Raw genomic sequence first — 20,963 nt, 5'->3', positions numbered from 1 at the left:
AAGAGAGGTCAAGGACAACAGAAAGGGCTTCTTCAAATACATTGCAGGTAAAACCAACACTAGAGGCAATGTAGGCCCACTGATGAATGAGGTGGGGGTCCTGGAGACAGAGGATAAAAAGAAGGCAGAGTTACTGAATGCCTTCTTTGCCTCTGTCTATACTGTTGGATGCTGTCCTGAGGAGCCCTGGACCCCTGAGGCCCCAGAAGAAGTCAGGATAGAGGAGGAATCTGTCTTGGTTGATGAGGGCTGGGTCAGGGACCAATTAAGCAACCTGGATGTCCATAAATCCATGGGCCCTGATGAGATGCATCCGCGGGTGCTGAGGGAGTTGGCGGAAGTCATTGCTAGGCCACTCTCCATCATCTTTGCTAAGTCGTGGGCAACGGGAGAGGTGCCTGAGGACTGGAGGAAAGCGAATGTCACTCCAGTCTTCAAAAAGAGCAAGAAGGAGGACTCGGGTAACTATAGACCGGTCAGCCTCACCTCCATCCCTGGAAAGGTGATGGAACAGCTTGTCCTTGGTGCTGTCTCTAGGCACATCAAGGATAGGGGGATCATTAGGGGCACTCAACATGGCTTCACCAAGGGGAAGTCACGCTTAACCAACTTGATAGCCTTTTATGAGGACATAACCCGGTGGATAGGTGATGGTAAAGCTGTGGATGTGGTCTATCTTGATTTCAGTAAAGCGTTTGACACGGTCTCCCACAGCATCCTCGCAGCTAAACTGAGGGAGTGTGGTCTGGATGATCGGGTAGTGAGGTGGATTGTGAACTGGCTGAAGGAAAGAAGCCAGAGAGTGGTGGTCAATGGGACTGAGTCCAGTTGGAGGCCTGTGTCTAGCGGAGTCCCTCAAGGGTCGGTACTGGGACCAGTTCTATTCAATTTATTCATTAATGACTTGGATGAGGGAATAGAGTGCACTGTCAGCAAGTTCGCTGATGACACAAAACTGGGAGGAGTGGCTGATGCGCCGGAAGGCTGCGCAGCCATTCAGAGAGACCTAGACAGGCTGGAGAGTTGGGCAGGGAGAAATTTGATGAAATATAACAAGGGCAAGTGTAGAGTCCTGCATCTGGGCAAGAACAACCCCATGTACCAGTACAAGTTGGGGACAGACCTGTTGGAGAGCAGCGTAGGGGAAAGGGACCTGGGGGTCCTAGTGGACAGCAGGATGACCATGAGCCAGCAGTGTGCCCTTGTGGCCAAGAAGGCCAATGGCATCCTGGGGTGTATTAGAAGGGGTGTGGTTAGCAGGTCAAGAGAGGTTCTCCTCCCCCTCTACTCTGCCCTGGTGAGGCCGCATCTGGAATATTGTGTCCAGTTCTGGGCCCCTCAGTTCAAGAAGGACAGGGAACTGCTAGAGAGAGTCCAGCGCAAAGCCACGAAGATGCTTAAGGGGGTGGAACATCTCCCTTATGAGGAGAGGCTGAGGGAGCTGGGTCTCTTTAGCTTGGAGGAGACTGAGGGGTGACCTCATTAATGTTTATAAATATGTAAAGGGCAAGTGTCATGAGGATGGAGCCAGGCTCTTCTCAGTGACATCCCTTGACAGGACAAGGGGCAACGGGTGCAGGCTGGAACACAGGAGGTTCCGCATAAATATGAGGAAAAACTTCTTTACGGTGAGGGTGACTGAACACTGGAACAGGCTGCCCAGAGAGGTTGTGGAGTCTCCTTCTCTGGAGACATTCAAAACCCGCCTGGACGCGTTCCTGTGTGATATGGTCTAGGTAATCCTGCTCCGGCAGGGGGATTGGACTAGATGATCTTTCGAGGTCCCTTCCAATCCCTAACATTCTGTGATTCTGTGAAAGAAAAAAACATTTTTCAATAATTGTGTATTTGGTCTGTGGTGGTATGCTGAATCAAAAATCGGAAGTATTATTCTTGATACATTCTAACTGAAAAGACACTAAAGGGGCATTTCTTCCTAACAGTTTAGTATTTAACTATTCATTTAATTTCACAGCATGTATTTTTCAAAAATCAATAAACCCAACACACAGAGGTATCCTACCCAATCAGCTAAAAAGCAAGGCTAACCCCCAGCATCCCATGACAGTAACAGAAATGGTGTTGAAGCAACATTTTATGTTGCCAGCTGGGAGACTCGGGAGAAAAAGTGACCTTAATATACTCCTTTACTGGAGCTAGTGGAAAATAAATGCACTGAAACAGTTAATAAGCTTCATTCTGTGGAAGAGCAAACCTAAAGCCTTTGCTCTACAACTCAGTTAGCTGGTTGTTCTATGAACACCCTCAGGACAGTCCACAGGTCCTGCCCTTCCAGCAGAGGCTCCTGGGCAATGATGGCAGCAATTTGGAAGTCAGAAAGAAATTAAAGAAAAAAGGAAAAATCAAATCAAAGGCAATCCAAGTAACTCCAAGGGCTAGAGTCTGTCCACCAGCTGTGTCATTAAAATCAGAAAGGAAAATACGAGACAAGAAGGGAAACAGACAATTGCGTTATGTTGCTTCTTGGATTACCCCGTCTTCTGTTTCTCACCAGTTCACACGCTGCAGCGATGGCTGCGGGCAGTGACAGGCATTAGTAACAGACTTGTTTCCATGCCCTTATTAACTCATGTTCTAAGACACTGACAATAATGTGTACAAAATATAGTCTCCATTTGTTCTGTGTACAGAAGCACTGAACAACCAGCTAAGTTGGGGCTCCCGCAGGGGAGAGGAGACAATTTTGACCTGACCGATCCAATTGACTCGATAAGCACTGAGCAGAGCGCGGATGAGGTTTCCATATCTGTCTTGCAGAGCTACTGAATTTGCTTGATTCTCCCTCACCCCATATATTTATCAAGCCAATACTGATCACGTTACATGAAAGCATATAGGGACCAAGCAACTCAGAAGTACACCACAGAAGTGCAGAGCTCACACAACCTGGATCTGAAAGGATCACATGAAAAAGGCTGATGAAAGCTAAGACAGCCCATCCATATAATCTGCTTTCAACAAGCGAGGTTTAGTATCACCCTCATCTTTCTTTCAGCATTGTTTAAATGCACAACTACATAGTGAGATTAATAAATACGATCTGCAACTGCTGAGGATCAGATCTGAACCTTCCAAACGTCTGCACTGATTTGGGGCTTGGAAAACAAAAATCACATTAAGCTTTGTGTTGGTTCAAACTTACAAGATCTATGTGTCTTCACATCATTTTATACCCAGTATTCACTTCCCTGCATCCTTGAAATAACACAATAAAAGAGATTTCATGTCAGCTAGTCGACATCACAAGTGAAATGCAAATAAACCTGCTGGCAGAAGATATTTTTATATGTTCTATCACCAATATAATTATCATACATTCATGAGAAAGTCTCACCTGACTTACTGGAAGGCTTTTCAAGTTATTACAGTTTAACGAGAAATACCTAACATGACTGAATAAGGTTGATTATTTAACTGGGGACTTTGATGAAAAGGCAGGTACACTGGGTTCAACAATAACTCTGGTAATTATCGTAGCATCTTAATTACATAAAAATAATAGTGGAAACATGACAGAAAATATTAAATAGTAAATTAGGTTACTAAATACAAAGAAAAAAAAATGGACCCCGCAACATGCCCCAGAGATACCTGAGGTAGCACTGAGCAAGCAGCAAGATAAGACACTGGAGGTAGTGAAGCAGCTGCTGTACTTCGCTCTAAGGTCACCGCTGAGCTAATACAGCTCAGCTCAGCCCACCGCGGGGCTCGGAGAGTCCCCGGTTCCTGCACCCAGTGCCCTCTGCATGCTCTGGCCATCACGGCACAATGGGAGCTGCCCACGATACTGGGCCACGCTCCACTGCACAACATGGAGATGCTCTCAGTCTTCCTCCTTTGCTAAGTGTAAGCGGAATTCAAATATCATTGCATGAAAGTTTCTACTATCCTCCTTCCTAGTAAGATCGCTTCCTTTTCTGACGTTTCCACATCTGCAGCCATTTATCACTGCACACGCTAAAAAGGCCGCGTTAAAGCCTCTGAATGTGTGTTCAACAGTCCTCGTGAACAAATGTCACCGTCCACATAAACGTGAGTAACTGTCTGCATAGGCACCAACTTCAGCATCCTCCGTCTACTGCAGATTTTATAAACTAGCATGTTACCAGCTGTAGAGTTAAAATAATTTCCCTTAAATTAGAAGCATTTTCATCCTTGTACAGCAGACTCAGTCTGTGGATGAGAGAAGTGCTTAAGTGGCTCAGCTAAGTGGAGATAAATGTCGCTTTTGCAGTACATTGAAGTCACCAATGAGAGACACATGAATGCAACCTATGACACTTCAGAGCAATCAGGCCTGTGGAGCATTTCAGCATTGCGGTATGCTACAAATAAACAGCAGTGTCAGAAGAGGGCATGTATTCTTTAAATGGCACAAACACATTCTTAATGAAGATGCTTTTTCTCACAACACCTGTATAATTTCATGAGAAATAGCAGCTTAAGCTCTTACAGCAGTTTGAAATATTATTTGTCAAATGTAATTTTCAAGGCAAGAACAGACTATCTGTCCTCTTATATATTACCTCATTAACATGTGCCTAGCATGCCTACCTAGAACAGATGGGAGCCTGACTGGGCCTGTCTGGTATGACCTAGGAGAGAGTTTACAAGGTTTATCAGGGTCACAGTGTCAGAATGAACATTAAGGTTTAAATAGCAATTAAATAACTATATTCAGATGCAATTACACTATGCCAGGTTTGCCAACGTTAAGCTCAGTCACATTCTACAGCACAGTTTATTTGCACTGAAGGCTGGCATATTTCTCGTTGACTGCTGGAACACAGCAATATAAAAGATTTTGAAGTCTATACAAAAAACACAGTTCAGAGCTTAGAAACACATCATAAAAGTACCTGAAATTATGTTTCAAGATGTATATCCTACTTCTGTTTAATGTGCAATCTTAAGTTTTAAGTACTCAGCACAAAGAAACGCTGCTTACAAATTTCTAACATCTACCTTTATCAGTGACAGTTAATTACACTTGTTTTCATGCAACTGATTTCATGCATTAGGTATAATTTACTGTATCATTAGGTTTAACTCTCCCAGTAGACACCCAGACCAACAGGAACAGTAATATAAGCAATACATAAAGGAAAAACACATAGGGAAAGATCCAAAAAAGCACTCACATGCCTCAAATGCAACGTGGACAGAATTTAGGTAACTACATCTAAAAATGCCATTCAGCACTCTTCTTGGGCTCTTGTCTCCAGCCTACCCACCAAGCCCCATTAGAGATGCCAGGAACCTGCGTTTTGCACAGAAACCTTGTGACACTGCATAAACCTTTGGCACAGAATGAGGTGCTGTCATCTGGAATAAACGGAAAACAAGCTGCCTCAGTCTCCGTGGGACTCCCAACCCTGCTGTCCTCATGCCCAAGTGCCCCAAGAGCCTGCCAGGGAGTCCCACAGAAAGCACTGACTTCTACAAAGAGCCTCCAGCCTGAAGCCACCCAGGTCTATATGAATCAAGGCGAGGGGGACATGTCATCACCAATGCCCTGCATAATTGTCTGCTGCTGAAGCACTTGTCCAGGAGTTGGGGAAGTGTGAGGGTTAACTCCCTTCCCCTCACTCTAGAAGAAATGAAACCCAGATCTCTGTTTCTTTCCGAAAAAAAAAGCACTGTGGCAAGGGAAGCCACAGAGGTTTCCTGTCTTTATCCCTCTCATCCCACAACTGAACACATGGGAAACATGGGAGCAGAAAAGTATGCACAAGGATGTATAACTCCCTGTGTTAGTGGTTACAGCAAGTAGCCATAAGATGGGAAGTGCACTGCCTGTCCTCTTCTCCAGCTGTGTGCAGGTGCTTTTTCATTTCTTTTTCTTTCACCTGATGAACATTTAATGCAATGAGTACAAATACTCAGCAGATCAGACCTTACCATCTGAGCCATTTCTGAATTCCAGTGCTTTTATAGCAGTAAAAGAATAAATAAATAATGGAGCACTCAAAAATCACTTGGCAATAACCATGAACAACCACTTACAGATTCCCACTCATTTTTATTTTGGCTCCGACTACTTCCCTGTAAAGTCACTGAAAATTAGTTTCTAAATCTTCTTATCTCATAACTTCTTGCTCTCTGAATTAAAATTTCCTATGAAAATGTATTGATTATTTTTGTAACACAATAATAAGTACTGCTTCCAATGAATCTTGAGTGATCACAGCTATTCACTAGAAATACCAACTCACTCCATTTGTTGAGTATGCAAAGATAAGCAATTGGTGGATCTGGCTACTCAGTCATCCTTTCTTCAGATACGATGAATTCAACCTCCCCTTGCTACCCACAGCAAAAGATGAATGCTTACCGTCTATGTTTATTCTAACCTCTGTGATATAAACACAGCAAAGTTTATTCTGCATGAAACAAAAAACCTAAGTGCTTAATTATGTAAGTAGGCTCATTGGAGTCAATCACTTCCTTTTAGTTAGACACATACCTTGCTCAGTCAGGTCTAAAATTACCACATTAAGAATTTTCTCACTTGCCTCCCTCCGAAGGCTAAGGGAATACTGCGCTGTGCATGCTGGACTGATTTGATTACCTCAGTCTTTTATTGGGAAATAATGTATGACATGGCAATGTCAGATGACTATTGTTTCCTTTGTTCTGTTCAGAGGGAGGAAATAATAGGTGTCAGGAAAGCAGTACAACCATGTGTCTCAGTAATAAAAGTGGCATATTAATGAGCATCCGTAAACCATTATAATTAATGCAGGGGAATGGATATTGCCTACTTAAACTCCGCAAGTGTTTTTGCAGCTCCACACCCAACTGCCATTTTTTTTCCATCCCAGGGCTTTCCACTCACAGCAGCTCCTTCGCAAAGCCATCAGACACTCTGAAATCATACGCTCAAGGGAATGGGCGGATACATTTTAATAGCACAAGTGACAGTTGAGAACAGTTATCCAGTCTGTTCATCAGTGGCAGCAAATGCATCCCATAATCTATGGGAGGCATATAGGTATACCCTTGAGGCTACCACATAATTAACAGGCTACAGAGGAAGATGGACGAGATGGATGTGCACAAAGATACGGATGTGTATTGCTTTTACTTTTTTAAACAACAAAGGTACATTTCTGAATTTTACATCATTTTAAAATTTCAAGCCCTGCTTGATGTGCCTGTGTAGGATGTAGGCTTCAAATAAATAGTCAGTTTTGAAGGTTAGCTTCAAAAATCCAGCCTGACAATTCCCGTCTTTAGGCACACAACTGAAAAAAAGAAAAAAAGAAAAAAAAAAAAAAGAAAACTGCAAGCTCCATCAAGGTGACACACTAAGATGCTGAGTATTTATCAGCAGAATAACAACATGGGTCACACAGCTCCGGTCCTTTAGGAATATCTAAATAAAAACTCTTAGTTTTTATGACATACAAATTGTTCATTTTTACTCTTGGATGACCGAATTTTAACTCACATTGAAAACTGGGACCCCTTCAATTCCCACCTCTACTTGGTTTACTTCAACTTCTAATTCCCTCTGCACTTAATGTGTTCTAAGCTATTTTAATTCGCATTCTTCTTGTAGTTCATGTACTGAATTCATCTAATAATTCATTTTGATGATACAATCTTCAAAGCACCATTTGTTGGGGTTTTTTTTAGTAGGTTCTGGAATAGATCCTTTTTCACTGCAACATTTCTTTCAGGTACCATTCGCAGTATACTGTTTAAGTTTGCCATTAGTCTTGTACTTAGCATATGCTCTCTTAGCATAGCCACATTTATTATTTTTATCGTTGAACACTTTAGATAAGAACTCTATACAGACACAGGGGTGCCTCAACTTTTCAGCGTGTTGCAGAGGCTAAAATCACAGAATCACAGAATATCAGGGATTGGAAGGGACCTCGAAAGATCATCTAGTCCAATCCCCCTGCCGGAGCAGGATTACCTAAATCATATCACACAGGAACGCATCCAGGCGCGTTTTGAATGTCTCCAGAGAAGGAGACTCCACAACCTCTCTGGGCAGCCTGTTCCAGTGTTCAGTCACCCTCACCGTAAAGAAGTTTTTCCTCATATTTATGCGGAACCTCCTGTGTTCCAGCCTGCACCCGTTGCCCCTTGTCCTGTCAAGGGATGTCACTGAGAAGAGCCTGGCTCCATCCTCATGACACTTGCCCTTTACATATTTATAAACATTAATGAGGTCACCCCTCAGTCTCCTCCAAGCTAAAGAGACCCAGCTCCCTCAGCCTCTCCTCATAAGGGAGATGTTCCACCCCCTTAAGCATTTTCGTGGCTCTGCGCTGGACTCTCTCTAGCAGTTCCCTGTCCTTCTTGAACTGAGGGGCCCAGAACTGGACACAATACTCCAGATGCGGCCTCACCAGGGCAGAGTAGAGGGGGACGAGAACCTCGCTTGACCTGCTAACCACACCCCTTCTAATACACCCCAGGATGCCATTGGCCTTCTTGGCCACAAGGGCACACTGCTGGCTCATGGTCATCCTGCTGTCCACTAGGACCCCCAGGTCCCTTTCCCCTACGCTGCTCTCCAACAGGTCTGTCCCCAACTTGTACTGGTACATGGGGTTGTTCTTGCCCAGATGCAGGACTCTACACTTGCCCTTGTTATATTTTATTAAATTTCTCCCTGCCCAACTCTCCAGCCTGTCCAGATCTCTCTGAATGGCTGCGCAGCCTTCTGGTGTGTCAGCCACTCCTCCCAGTTTGGTGTCATCAGCAAACTTGCTGACAGTGCACTCTATTCCCTCATCCAAGTCATTAATGAATATATTGAATAGAACTGGTCCCAGTACCGACCCTTGAGGGACTCCGCTAGACACAGGCCTCCAACTGGACTCTGTCCTATTGACCACCACTCTCTGGCTTCTTTCCTTCAGCCAGTTCACAATCCACCTCACTACCCGATCATCCAGACCACACTCCCTCAGTTTAGCTGCGAGGATGCTGTGGGAGACCGTGTCAAACGCCTTACTGAAATCAAGATAGACCACATCCACAGCTTTACCATCATCTATCCACCGGGTTACGTCCTTATAAAAGGCTATCAAGTTGGTTGAGCATGACTTCCCTTGGTGAAGTCATGCTGAGTGCCCCTAATGATCCCCCTATCCTCGATGTGCCTAGAGACAGCACCAAGGACAAGCTGTTCCATCACCTTTCCGGGGTTGGAGGTGAGGCTGACCGGGCTATAGTTACCGGGTAACTAGCTGCCCGGCGCGCGGGGCGGGGCGGGCGCGCAGCCCCCTAACGGCCGCGGCCGCGGGGCGGTCTCGCGGCCCCCTAACGGCAGCACCACGGAGATGGCGGACAGCGGCCCTTGCAGGACACAAATGGCGATGCGGCGGCGGCGGCTGCAGGCGGCGCAGCGGGGCCCCACGGCGGCGGCGGCGGCCGGGCCCGGCCCCGGCCGGGCCCCGCGGTACAGCCTGCTGGCCGAGATCGGCCGCGGGTCCTACGGCGTGGTGTACAAGGCGGTGTCGGTCCGCAGCGGCGCCCGGTTAGCGGTGAAACGGATCCGTTGCGACGCCCCCGAGAACGTGGAGCTGGCGCTGGCGGAGTTCTGGGCCCTGACGAGCCTCCCGCAGCAGCACCCCAACGTGGTGCGCTTCGAGGAGTGCGTCCTGCAGCGGCACGGCCGGGGCCAGCACATGATCCACGGCGACAAGCGCAGCCAGTTCTACCTGCGCCTCGTGGAGACCTCCCTCAAAGGTGAGAGGATCCTGGGCTACGCAGAGCCTTGCTACCTCTGGTTCGTCATGGAGTTCTGCGAAGGGGGAGACCTCAACCAGTACATGCTGTCACGAAGACCCAACCCAGCAACGAATAAGAGCTTCATGCTGCAGCTGACCAGCGCCACTGCCTTCCTGCACAAGAACCACATTGTCCACCGGGACCTGAAACCAGACAACATCCTGATAACCGAGAAGTCTGGCACCCCAGTTCTCAAGGTGGCTGACTTCGGGCTCAGTAAGGTCTGCACTGGCCTGACCGCTCGGGGTGAGAGCGGTGGGCACGAGAACAAAAATGTGAATGTGAACAACTACTGGCTGTCTTCGGCTTGCGGCTCCGATTTCTACATGGCGCCTGAAGTCTGGGAGGGCCACTACACCGCCAAGGCTGACGTCTTCTCCCTCGGCATCATCATCTGGGCCATGATTGAGAGGATAACTTTCATCGATGCAGAGACCAAGAAGCAGCAGCTGGGAACCTACATCAAGCAAGGGAGTGAGATTGTGCCCGTTGGGGAAGCGCTTCTAGAAAACCCAAAGATGGAGCTGCACATCCCTCAGAAACGCAGCACTTCCATGTCTGAGGGGATCAAGCAGCTCTTGAAAGGCATGTTGGCTGCTAACCCGCAGGATCGACCTGATGCCTTTGAGCTTGAAACCAGAATGGACCAGGTTACACGTGCTGCTTAAATTTGGGGCAGGGCACTGCTGTGCTTTGCAGTTGGATTTATTTACCAGGGACCCATAATCTCCATTATTTACGTGCAACGAGGGAAGTCAAAGATAAGGGAAGATGGTGAAATAGAAGATTCCTGGTCTGCAAGATCTCTGGCAATGTGAAATCTTTGGGTGTTACTTTGTTTTGTTGGGCAGAGGTGTGCTGGCTTGCGGGAGGGGGCTGCAGGGGCCTGCAGAGGAGCACAAGTTGGCAGCTCTCGTGCTCACGAGGCTTTTAAACAAGATCTATGTTTTTACTGACTTTAAAAAACTGGGACTGAAGCTTTCAATTCACAACAAGTTTTCTTCATAGTGTATTTTCTTCAGTTAGAAAAAAGTTATACATACATGCGTATGATATACAGATGCACATTCACACCATGTATATAATGTGTGTATGAATGCATACACATCGAAAATGTACATATATATGAAAATATACCGTAATTTTATATTAGTATATGGCTAAGCACTTTTGTTTCCTCTGTACAAAACAAGGTAGATCAGTTACTTGTGCTGTTTAAAAATAAAAGTCACATTTTTACAATACTTTGTGTCTATATGCATTATACATACACATTGTCCCTTTTTTAGACTTACATGACTCACTTTTGTTTTGAAGTTGCTCATTCATTTGCATAACTTGAAGATGTGCCGATGTGGCTGAGGAACATAAGTTCTTTATATAAAGGGTATTTAATGTTTTTTTAGTATCAATAATGTCGTCATTGCTCCTAAATGACACAAATTGCTTATTAATGAGGCTAAAAATAGCCTTCAAAACACCCTAAATGCAGTCTAGATTGGTTCCTTTATAGAAATAATGAAGATATAATGACAACGTGACCATTTATGTAATTTTATAGAGTGATTCACTGAACTGCTACAATCATATGGCTATAAGAAAACATAATGCTTTGCTGTGTGAAAAAGTATTTCCTTCCACGTTGGGGTGACAGTGCAGTAGTATCACTGTTGCCAAAACCAGTAACTGCAATGATCTTATTTTACATTTGAGCAAGATAATTATATTCAGTTTTCAATAATGTTTGGTTATGTTCTACAGGGAATAGAAAGAATTTCATGGTTTTGGCATCCTCTTGCCTTTTAATGTGCCTGTTCCATATACACTAATCCTGAAATGGTCGCACACTGTAACTGATTTCACAAGAGAGAGTGAGCTCTGTGCTGCTATTGCTATTGTGCTCCTATTGCAGCACAGAGCCGAGCCCATGCTGCAACAGGGTTTGTGGAGTGAGATCAAGATGCTCTTATTGAACTGATTTTCCCCACCCACCATGAAAAAATAAGTACTTTGCTCCAAATAATTGCATGGCAAGCTCCCAGGGCAGGCCAGGAGAGTCACAGATCTAAACAGACGGGGTTTCACGCATCATAAGGATTACAAAAGTTTAAAGCAGACCGTACTGCAGACCAAATCACTAACCATGGTGCCTATTGCTCTACTGTCAAAAAAGCAGTAGAGCACAGCAAGTGAATTCTTTGAATAAAGGGCATGTTTGAGCACTCCAAGTTTTGTTCAAATTTTAGATTTTAATACTACGGAAAGAAAGAAAACAGTACTAATTTGAGTAACATGAATGAACCATTCTAGTAGCATTAGAAAGCTGCTTCTTGACTTCAGGAGACTCTGGACTGGGCTTCTCAAGGGGTTCTGTGACAGACCTGGGAGGTGATACACCTGCTGCAAACAGAAGGAGTTACTGATTGAGATGGCCTTGAACAGAGTGTAGAAAATAAATACGATGTATGGTGCAGACAACTAATTATAAATTAAAACCGTCACATTTTGGCTTTTAGTAACTATTCTTTTAAAAAAAGAGAAAGTAATGAATATTGAAATAGTCCCTTGTTCCTATACAACTCAGTTTTACTGCCCAGGAGACTGTGGGGAACATCTGTTAACTTGTCATCACCTGTGATTCTGGAGTGAACTGCTGATTCTAAACAAACCAGCGTAAACCAAAGCAATAGGAGACAATAAGCAATTGAGTCAATGAGAGAATCTCCAGTTCAGAATCTGAACCTTGGAACCCTCATAAACATTCATGAGAAGGTCCGCTGAGCCCTCTGGACTTATTCATACAAGCAGAAAAATCTGTCAGATCAAGTTTTAAATATTTCACCAGCAGATAACAACATTTCCTTACTTTCATACAGATACAACAGTTGCTCCGGATCAGACCACTTCCTTAGCAAGCACAAATCAGTTCTACATGCTTTTTAAACTAGCTATAAATCTAGAGCAGCGAGACAAGCTGTGACAGCAGAGAGATCAGGATCTGGATTCTGACAAGTTACATTAATCATGGTTTTTAAATTATCTATTTCCATAACTGATGTGTATTCTAAATCACCTTGAACAATCTCAGGATCCAATCAGCAGGAAATATTGTGCCCTTAGAGAGGCTGTAAAATCGGACCGCATAGTGGTAGGTATGTATAGCTTAGCTCTTAATACAAAAATAATTATGCCTGAATTTCAATATCTCACATGACTAAATCTAGGCAATGATGTTTTAAGTGCGAGACAAATTATCATATATCATCTTAATTTCATCAAAATTATTTTAAATCATTACAGTCTAAAACCAAACCAAGAACACTGGAACTGAAGAAACACAAAAAGTATGTGGCAAATAATTTATAAAGGGAGCTTATATAACTCAAAAAACAATACACAAATATAGCAATTATAACGAACATATCACACTTGATAACTATCTAAACATGAACAAAAATAGAAAGATTCTTACATTAAAACTTCAACTTTTCATTTTTATTAGTAAAGTGGATTTAGGACTATAGAAAATTTAGTGGCTTCAATCATATTGCCTTGATTCTGAATCCAACCATGCTAGTTTTAGAATGAAAAATCTATAAGAATTCTAATTGCACTGTTGTATATCTCTATATTGGTTTTAAATTATTAAATCAATTACATCTAGAACACTTTACCCAAAGTGAAACCCCATTTCACTTGCCATGGCATTTTCTACACATGCCAAGTGACACCAAAATGTATGTGAATGCTCCTATCTGCTTTTGTAGTGATTTATTCACTACCTACTAGGTATAAAAAACTGCACAAAGCTAAATATGGTGAAGAATGAAGATGAGAATCTCAGCATGAGTCAAAGCTCCCATACTCTTTCATAAGACTTTTGAATATTACACCAAAACAGCAATTAAAGCCATGATAAGGCCTATCAACCATTCAAAGCCTTATAGCTACAAAAATTGTAGGCTATAGGGAAAGATGTGTTTGTTCCTTTCCACTTTCGTGTTGGTCTACATATTATTCACAACGCACTCCAATGCTCCATAAAGGCTTTCAACTCCACCTCCAACAGACACACACATGCAAAAAACATAAACCTAAGCGGCAGCTAGTCACCTTACAGTGATCTGACATGCTTTAATATCAAGATATCAGCACGTCTGACTGTCTCACATTGCTGGCATTTAAAGTTAATCTACCTTAGCAGTGCTGATGTCAATGTAAAAAGAACACAAAAAAAGCAGACAACACAGCACAGAATTAACCAGATACACTAATTTTTTTTTTCCTGCTTTAGCTCTTACTAAAAATACTCTTGTGTATTTTTCATAGCAGGTGAAACATCATTATCAGATTAAAATTTCTTTGTCTTTAGTCATCTATTTACTACACTATCACTATACTGCTTACACATTGGAAGAGATACAATTTCTTTCATGGGCACATCTTTCAATTATTAAACATATTTCAGACTAAGAATTACTGTACTTTAAAACATATCTGCTTGGAAACAAAGATGAAAACTGCAATGAAAGAAAGCTCTCAGATTGCCATTTGTTAAAATAACATGTCCATCCAATTACAATTTGTGATTAAAACAGTGTAAAATAGGCCAACTTAACGACTTACATCAATTCGAAGCAATTTTCAAGCCTGTGACATACTCTGGTCGTCAGTAAACATTCTGAGTGTATTATGAATAAAGACTCCATATGATTATTCCCATTACCTTATAAAAGATAAGAGTATCTGTTTGAAATCTGATTACTTTTCATATCAGGTTCCCAATAAGTTATTCATAAAGTGACCAGTAAGTTCATCAGTAACAATCGCACTCCCAAACACACCTTCCAAGGCAAATATATACAAAGAATCACAGTACAATTAAGAAACTAATCTGGACTTCCAGATTACACCAGAAAAACTGAGTGACTTGAAAATAATGTCTTTCATCTTTAAGGCTCTACCATACACTGAGTTGTAATCCCTTAAGTGTCTCCTGTGAAACGCTGCAGGAGAATATAACGGGGTGGGGGGGAAAATCATATTCTGCACTCTGGCAGAAATAAACCATTCTACAGCCTGAATACTAATTAGAATAAACACTGTTTTGATTTGTATTTCACAACACCTCATGTTTCTCTGCCCAGGCATCAGTCATATTGTACACATTTGCTTTAAGGTTTCTGACTAACTTAAATCCACCTTATTTAATCATTCTAATAAATCTGCAACTCAGTGGAAACCACTAAATAGATATTAATAGCACACTAAATATACCTGTTAGACAGAATACACCAGTAAAATATAGAAGTACAAGGAAAAATATTTGCTCTTAAGTGCTAGACTTCTGTTCATTCCTCAGTACAGAGATATACAGAAAAATGATTAGCAAACACACCTTGTCCATGTTTCGCAAGAATTGCCCCTGTTTACCAACCTAGTATATTCAAGGCCATTTCTATTTTTCTGATAATAACCATGGACTTCTATGGGCAGAACTTATACTTTAAAACAAACATTTGGAACAAAACACCAAGAGCTAGGACAAGGCTTGTATGCTTCATCTAGGCCTCCTTGTACAAAAGAAAACAACTGATGGCAACAAAACTTTGATGGTGACTTGCACATTGTTCATGCTGAAAAGTCACATCTATCGCCCCTACAAAATATGGTGGGTGGGGTTTTGTCTGTTTGCTTGAAGGCATTTAATCCCAAATGTCATCAATTATTTTAGGAAACCTGCTGATGTTTCAATATACCTTGGCTGCTTTCCTTGACTTCAGTCAGTGGTACAAGGCACAAGCTCTATAATGAACTTCTGCTAAACTGTAGGACTGTATGTCCTACAGCAAATATTCTCTAGCTTCCATCTTGTTAAGGTAAAGTAGATGGTGGAGCACGAGGTCCTTTACGTTTTAACAAATGGCACATCCCACTTCAACATGTCACTTCCACAGCACGCAGTGCAAGGCTGCCAACTGGAACTGGAGCTAGAACTTACCAAGACAAAAAGCAGAGAAAGACGTTTTCCCTGTGCACATTTTCCAGCCTCCCAGATTCAAGCCCTGCCAAGATTTCACACAGAAACACTGCAATAGTACGCAGACCAAGAGCCTCTATAGTCTAAATGTGGTATTTATCTCTGTATTCAATGTCCCTGGTTCTTCAGCTAGATTCATGACAGTGAGTTTTTCTCATTTTATACACAACAGAGTTTACTCTCGCACACACAACCTTGTCTACAGGTGACAGGTTATTCATAAACCTGGTTGCCCTAGGAAACTAAGACTTCTTTCATCTAACCATTGCCACGAAACACTGATTTCCCCCAAGGTCCATCCTGACAGGCACACTACAAAGTGCCACCTGGTACCAGGCAGTCATTTGCCCACCACACCTTTTTTACTTTTTTTAACTAGAACATTCACTTGCTAAACCAAGTTTTATCGCCTTTTCCTTCTACCCTAAGTTAATTGCCTTTATGCTGCACTATTAAATCCTATCCTGAAGTTCAGTGAAATTACTACAATTGTCCTTATCTCACACCCTTACCTATGAATTCTATAATTCATTTACAGAATTCCAGTAAACGGGCACGAGTCTCCTGTTACTCATCAACAACTTCTTCTATTTCCTGAATCACTCTTACTTCTTTTGAATTTTTTCAGTTTCCTTCATAGAAAAGAGCAACCTAACAAATGTGTAGATTCAGAATCTCTCTCTATTCGAATAGTTAAACCTCTGTCCTCTGCCTTTAATGCTGTGATTTCTTCCAGCAAAGATTTCCCTATTTTACTGTTCGTTTTCCAAAGAAATCCTAAGATATAATCTTTCTGATTCTGGGTCCAGCACTCTGTCAAATTTACTAATGGTGACGGCACAGCATCGTCCTGCCTTGTCATTTCAGCTCACCTCAGCCTCGTTCTGTTCTGATCTGTTGCCAAAACTTCAGTGTCTTTCTGACGTGCTAAAGCCCACTTCTTACAGCGAAGCTGAGAGCATCCATAGGAAATAAGTTTGATTTGTCTCTATTATATGGTCTCACTGTCTATATATGGTAACTATGTATTTATAAAGATTTTCTTGTGTTCACCTCCACTTCTCTTTCCATTTTTATGTCACTTCAGCTACAGCAGTATCTATTTTAATGCAGAAGTCCATTTGGTCTCAGTCTGCGCCCTTTTCCACCACCTTCCTTCATGACAGTTTCCACATCTAGTTTGACACAATCCAGTCCTTAATTACATAGTCTAGGCTACCACATTTACAGTAAAGCAATTCCTTATGCATGAAATTTATTTTTCTACTCAAGTGTGACAGCCTGATGATACAGATTTTTTTTAAAAAATATTTGCTTTCCTCTTCAACATTTGTTTTTTGTTTTTATTTATAAATCTCCAGCAATCATAATATTCATACCCAGATTATATCTGTCCTTTTTATTTCTCCATACTTTTCACGAAAAATGCAAACATCACAAATTCCTGCCAGAGTAATTTCATTATATTTACCAGTAGTTCACCATGCAATTTAATTTAACTACACATATGTTTCCTTTTCTAAAATACAAATAACAGTATTCTGGGTTTTTTATAAAGACTATCACAGTGTTATCCAGTAAAGTTAAAGAGGAACATTACTCTGATTTTATTTTTTAAAACATTGCTAAAATAGACTGTTGAAATAGATTGTAAAATCAGGCACAAACCCCGTCCTTTTCTCTCATCATAAATTTACCATTTCTCTATTTATGATTTTGCTGGACAATATTAATAAGGTTTCTTATTGAACTACAGAGAGATTATGTCAGCAGTAGTTGGAACAACTGTTTTGTGTATGTGCACATCTGTAACTTGTAAACATTTATAAAGCACTTACATGTGACTCAAGGAGAAGAGAAATGTTTATCATATCTTCAGACGCAATTACATTAAACTTATCACCTTGGCTTTTATGTACTTTTTCCAATTTATATCACCTGAAGATAAAGCCCCAAAATTGCAAGACAACATAAGCAGTTTATAGTCATCCTGACACGTTCCCACCTCTCTTTCCTTGTGCCAGCCCTAGCACTTGTACAATGAAACTTATGTGACTGGTAACTGATAATTTTTCTATTCTCTGTTCATTTTTAGCCAGACTCCACTCACAACATACCACTGTTAAACTTGGTTAAAAAAGGGGCAAAAGTGATGTTTCTGGTGCTACCATGGGTAGAATAGGAACGTTTCTTAAATTAGCCGTCCAAATTTGTAAAAATCTCGAGTGGCCACAGAACCCCAGGCTGAGAAACTCAGACCACTACTCTACATTGAGTGTTTTACTATTTACTAAAATGCCCACAATTCTAATATTAGCTGGTTCACAGTAGTAACTATTCCATGTAGTCACAGATTAGTCTTATCCCTAGTGACTTTAATAATTATTAGACTGAAAACCACTTTCCCATAACATTTAGTTTTCTTTTCAATTTATGCTTCCCAGTCAGAATATAAGAATGCACTTTGTTTCCTCTATTTCCAAGTACACCTATCTCAAAAAGGCAACTATAACTACTTTCATATGTGCAATTCAAGGCATACTAAAAAAATATACATAATATATATTTTATCCTCAACCCAAATTTCAACAGAACTTTGAGGTTAAAAATATTATTGCATTTCTCCCGTGCAATTTCATTGCTTCAACATTACAAGATTAATTAATATGCAGTAGGAGTTTCACTTTGAGTTTTTGGCACATCAAACCAAACATCCAGGTGTGCAAACAAAGAAAACCAGTGTGAAAACATGATTTTTATGAACTAATCCAAACATCCCTGTTCCAAAGAAATATTATTAAGGGTTTATCTTGTTGTATTACCCTTAGGAAAAAAAAAAAAAACAAACCCACAGTCAGAGACAGGCTGTTCATTCAGGCTTCCCTGAAACTATAGTTGCCTATGGTGCAATTTACATTCACTGTAATCAAAGACTGAAAACATACTACAATGAGTTCTTCCCAGTATCACCTCTTCATCTTAAATATAGACAGACCAAGGTTTAACTTGCTCACTATTTTCATAACATTTTTGTATTCAATCTTAAATTCTTATAAACCATTTTACAGTTTTAAATAGAGGGATGGTCTTGTGCAGATGGACAGTACCCAAAGAGAGTTATATCAAAAAGCAATCAGATGGTACATGCTAATTCAGCAGATGACAGGCTAATCCTGGTGAAGAACTTTCGCTTGAAACAAGAATGGCATCAATCTTCACTCTCCTTTAAGGAATTGCTTGGCCAATTTGCAACATTCTGGAAAATTAATATCCAGCCTCTTGTGCCTCCAAACTAAGTACAGAATATTTTACTCAGTACATTCCTCAATTTCAATAGCTGTCATTTCAAAAAAATTAGAAGGGAGTTTTCTATTACTGCAATTTGGTTTAGAAAGTCAAAAAGTATACAATCCCAGACAAGATAAAAAACAGCTTTTTGTGAGACACATATAATTCATAAACACATGAGTTACTCATAGCACTTCATAGAATCGTAGAATTGTTTTGGTTGGAAAGGACCTTTAAGATCATCAAGTCCAACCGTTAATCTAGCCCTGCCAAGTCCACCAACTAAACCATGTCCCTAAGCACCACATCTACACAGCTTTTAAATACCTCCAGGGATGGTGGCTCAACCACTTCCCTGACACAGCCCTCACTAAGCCAACTAGTTAATATATTCCCTCCTCTGTCTTTATAGAACATATTTGCTTCTCTTTCTCTATAGGAACAAAAACAAAAAAACTTGCCCTCAATAAATGACTTACAACTCCACAGAAAGCATGGCTGGCTATCAGTATTTTTTGTCTACATAACTGAGAATCTTCAAAATACACATTTAAAGGTAAAGGTTAAATACAAAAATCCCTTTTCTGATGTAAGTAGTCAAAGGACAACAATATGATGTTAGCATATAAGACCATTATCCTAATTTAGAAGGCATCTGATTTAATTTTAACAGCCAAAGGTGATAGCATGTACCATCCACGGTTTATAAAACAATGAATGTCACTTAAAGGTTGAATGATACTAGATCAAATAACAGTATTCGGTGACAGTAAATGAAAAGTACTTTTCTTCTAGCATTCCAAAAATATTTCCTTCTTGCCAAGAAGTCATGCACAAATCAATTCCCATCATCTCCATGCACACTCCGTTTGCCGGATGATAAATATTACGGCAAATCATTGACAGAATCCAGCCATCACAGGTTACGAGAACAAAGGTGACTGTCAGAAAATATTAATAGAGTCTGCCACTTCTGCGGTGTTTCTAGAGTAACAGACTTACCTCGGCAGATGGTCCCGTTCCCCACATATCCAGGTTTGCAGGTGCAGGTATGTCCCCTGACAGTGTTAGTACAGATTGCATTCTCATCACAGTTATGCTGTTCGCTGCCACACTCATCATGCTCTACAAGGGGAGGAAAAAAATAAAAATTATGAGACTGAGATTTTCAGTGTGATGATGTGGCATTTGAAAACTAAGTGGAATAACAAGGTTGCCACAACGGCTGAATGCTGGGAGTTTGGTGTGGGAGTCAGCTATGGGTCTGCTTCAATTACAAGACTCAACAATATGAGCATGGCAACAGTAGATTATTTACGTACAAAACCAGGAAAAAAAGAATCGGTGAGGAGGAAAAGTATGGCTATGAAAAAACCCACAAAGAAGATTATCACAGAAGAATATCTGCTGTGAAGACTAACCTTTACACCACTGTCCATCACCAACAGTAATAAGTGTAAATACAAGGTAAGTGAACACAAGAGGGGCCCGAACAGCACACGTTTAAATACACAGTTCAGTTGTCACAGCCACTCGCTCTAACACATGCTGAGCTGACTCTATCTCTAATAGTGTGTAATAACATTTTACATTTTTAGAGTACCATTCATACCACTGAACCCCAAAGCAATTTCCAGACAAATGGGCCATATTTTGCTTTCATCCTGCAACTCTAACTGCTGCCACTGAGCCTAATTTGCTGCAGCTCCTGCACGTTACTCTCCTGCTTCATTTTGTTCTAGTAAAGCATCAGTTAGAAGTGGCAAGCTACCTGACCCTGAGGTTCCTCGCTTCTTCCTGCAATTACCAGGAGCTTCCCTCATGCAGAAAGACTGCAAAAAGAAAACCTGAATAT

The 20,963-nt window shown here is 41.5% G+C and overlaps 1 protein-coding gene and 1 pseudogene across 1 annotated transcript in view; one reads left to right on the top strand and one right to left on the bottom strand.

Moving 5' to 3' along the window:
- The window catches only part of NELL1 (neural EGFL like 1), a 296,528-nt gene that overhangs the window by 95,408 nt on the left and 180,157 nt on the right, over positions 1 to 20,963 (bottom strand). Inside the window, exon 14 of the mRNA XM_068398442.1 lies at positions 20,111 to 20,233. Coding sequence (XP_068254543.1) covers positions 20,111 to 20,233 — 123 coding nt within the window. The remainder of the gene's footprint in view (positions 1 to 20,110; positions 20,234 to 20,963) is intronic.
- LOC137662661 (serine/threonine-protein kinase 35 pseudogene) lies at positions 9,330 to 10,448 on the top strand (annotated as a pseudogene).

The sequence above is a fragment of the Nyctibius grandis genome, chromosome 4, assembly GCF_013368605.1.
Source record: "Nyctibius grandis isolate bNycGra1 chromosome 4, bNycGra1.pri, whole genome shotgun sequence".
Classification (NCBI taxonomy): domain Eukaryota; kingdom Metazoa; phylum Chordata; class Aves; order Nyctibiiformes; family Nyctibiidae; genus Nyctibius; species Nyctibius grandis.
Note: the sequence above shows the minus strand (reverse complement) of the source record. Positions and strands in the feature narration are given on the sequence as shown.